Source organism: Protobothrops mucrosquamatus, unplaced genomic scaffold (assembly GCF_001527695.2).
Source record: "Protobothrops mucrosquamatus isolate PMUCROS unplaced genomic scaffold, P.Mucros_1.0 scaffold1601, whole genome shotgun sequence".
Classification (NCBI taxonomy): Eukaryota; Metazoa; Chordata; class Lepidosauria; order Squamata; family Viperidae; genus Protobothrops; species Protobothrops mucrosquamatus.
Genome location: NW_015387764.1, coordinates 1 through 2,515, shown reverse-complemented (window position 1 = coordinate 2,515; position 2,515 = coordinate 1). Strand labels below are relative to the sequence as shown.

The 2,515-nt window shown below is 45.3% G+C and overlaps 1 protein-coding gene across 1 annotated transcript in view; it reads right to left on the bottom strand.

The window, feature by feature from the left end:
* Positions 1 to 325, bottom strand: part of TBC1D21 (TBC1 domain family member 21) — a 28,034-nt gene extending 27,709 nt beyond the window's left edge. The window contains exon 1 of the mRNA XM_015822535.1: positions 233 to 325. Within this exon, the coding sequence (XP_015678021.1) occupies positions 233 to 325 (93 nt within the window). The remainder of the gene's footprint in view (positions 1 to 232) is intronic.
* Positions 326 to 2,515: the final 2,190 nt, after the last annotated feature.

Here is a 2,515-nt window from a genome sequence, read left to right as displayed (position 1 = left end):
AAATGGACTCCAGAAGATGGCAGAGGACAGGAAGGCCTGGAAGAACATTGTCCATGGGGTTGTTTGTGATTATATTTACTTGTGTTTTCTTTTGTTGCACTTGCATTTTGGTCTGTGACCGCAAATAAAAAATATTATTATTATTGTCCATGGGGTCGCGATGGGTCAGACACGACTTCGCAACTAACAACAACAACAATAACAACAACAAGGATTAAAGACAGCAACTTACTAATAATGTTGAGACAGATGTACTGAATCCTTTGAGTTCCTCTTCCGATGAGGTGGGGCTTTTAAACTTTTCGCTCTCCATCCTCTCCTTCATCTCTCAATGTTTGTCCTCATCCAAGCTTAGCAAGATCTGCATTCGCTTTCTACCTTCAAAGAAGCCAAGCTCTCTTTTTGAGCTTTTCTCCCTCTTTCCATCCAGTAAAATAGCCCATGGATAGATGAGGCGGGGACTTTTTTCTGCTTTTGGAACAAAACTAGGTTTCCATAGCGCTGTGAAGTCAACAGAGGCCTGAGGTCATAATGGAAAAAGCAGGTGGTTGAAGAAAGGATTTGGTGGACCTGGGAGTTCTAGAATCAAGCTGAACTTCAATCTTGAAAACTCACTGGATGGGTTTGCTCAACCTGGCTAGCAAGTCCATTGAAGTCTTAGGGGTTTTTTTTTGAGGGGTCCGTGGTACTCTCTGAGCTTGTTTGTTTTCTTGCAGACCATTACCCAACTAGGTAACATATCAGTGCTAGAAGAGAGTAGGGTAGGAGGAGGAGGAGGAGAGGAGAAGAGGCAGATGATGATGAGGAAGACTGTAGGGTCCTTGGTGCTCTCTGAGCTTGTTTGTTTTCTTGCAGACCATTACCCAACTAGGTAACATATCAGTGCTAGAAGAGAGTAGGGGAGGAGGAGGAGGAGGAGGAGGAGAAGAAAGAGGAGAAGAGGCAGATGAGGAGGAGGAAGACTGTAGGGTCCTTGGTGCTCTCTGAGCTTGCTTTTTCTCTTGCAGACATTTTATTACCCAACTAGGTAACATATCAGNAGAGGCAGATGAGGAGGAGGAAGACTGTAGGGTTCTTGGTGCTCTCTGAGCTTGCTTGTTCTCTTGCAGACATTTTATTACCCAACTAGGTAACATATCAGTGCTAGAAGAGAGTAGGGGAGGAGGAGGAGAAAGAGGAGGGGGAGGCAGAGGAGGGGGAGGCAGAGGAGGAGGAGGAAGACCGTGGGGTCCTTAGTGCTCTCTGAGCTTGCTTGTTTTCTTGCAGATGTTTCATTGCCGAACTAGGTAACATCATCAGTGCTAGAAGGGAGTAGGGGCGGAAGAGGAGGCGGAGGGGGAGGAGGAAGAGGAGGAGGAGGAGGATGACGATGACTGTGGAGTCCTTGGTGCTTCTCTGAGCTTGGTTATCTTCTTGCAGATGTTTCATTACCCAAACTAGATAACATCATCGGGGCTCATTTGTTTATTTGTCACTTAGTGTGCAAACCCAGTGTAAGTCTTCTTAGCCTAAAGTGATTCTTTGCGAGCAAGATTGCCACATCATCTCTTTAGCAAGATGCGTTGAGACAAAGGGGATGGGTTTACAGAAATTTCAACAACTGAATTATTCCCCATTTTAAAGCAATATATCCTTGTTTCTTCAGGGTACAAATGTTCTGATTCTCTTTCTAATAGCTTTCTTGGGCTGTGGAGGGAAACAGATCTTTTAGTGATCACTGCTCAGGAGCTGCTTTTCAGGTCCCAGATCCCTTCTGTAGAAGCAGTGTCATCTAGCAGGTCCTAGGAGAGGTGTCTTCTCTGTTGTGGCCCCTATCCTCTGGAGTAGCTGCCCCTCTGAGGTTTGGTTGGCCTCATCCTGGTTAATCTTTCAGAAACATATGAAGAATGATAGCAGGATTTGGGTTTGGCCAGTCTAGAGAAAAGAAGGAGTAGGGGTGACATTATAGCAGTCTTCCAATATCTCAGGGGCTGCCCCAAAGAAGAGGCAGTCAAGCTATTCTCCAAAGCGCCTGAAGGCAGGACAAGAAGCAACGGGTGGAAACTGACCAAAGAGAGAAGCAACCTGGAACTAAGGAGAAACTTCCTGACAGTTAGAACAATTAACCAGTGGAACAACCTGCCTCCAGAAGCGGTGAATGCTCCAACACTGGAAGTTTTTAAGAAGAGACTGGACAGCCACCTGTTTGAAGTGGTATAGGGTCTCCTGCTTGAGCAGGAGGTTGGACTAGTTGTCCCTTCCATCTCTATTCTTATTCTGATTCTTTCAAGTGCCTGGCCAAGGTTCTAGGAAAGCCTAGCTGAATGGCCAAACGATTGCAAGTATGAGTAACTTAAGTGGCACTGGTTACAGAATGTTCTGTGGTTGAAAGAGTGTTAATTTGGGCATGTGCGTGTGTTATTGTACCACTTCAGTGTATTGTAAGCTACCCAGAATCAACTACATGAGATGAGTGGCTATACACATTGTTTAGATAAATACAAGGTGGAGATTTTGTAACTGGAGATGCTTGCAG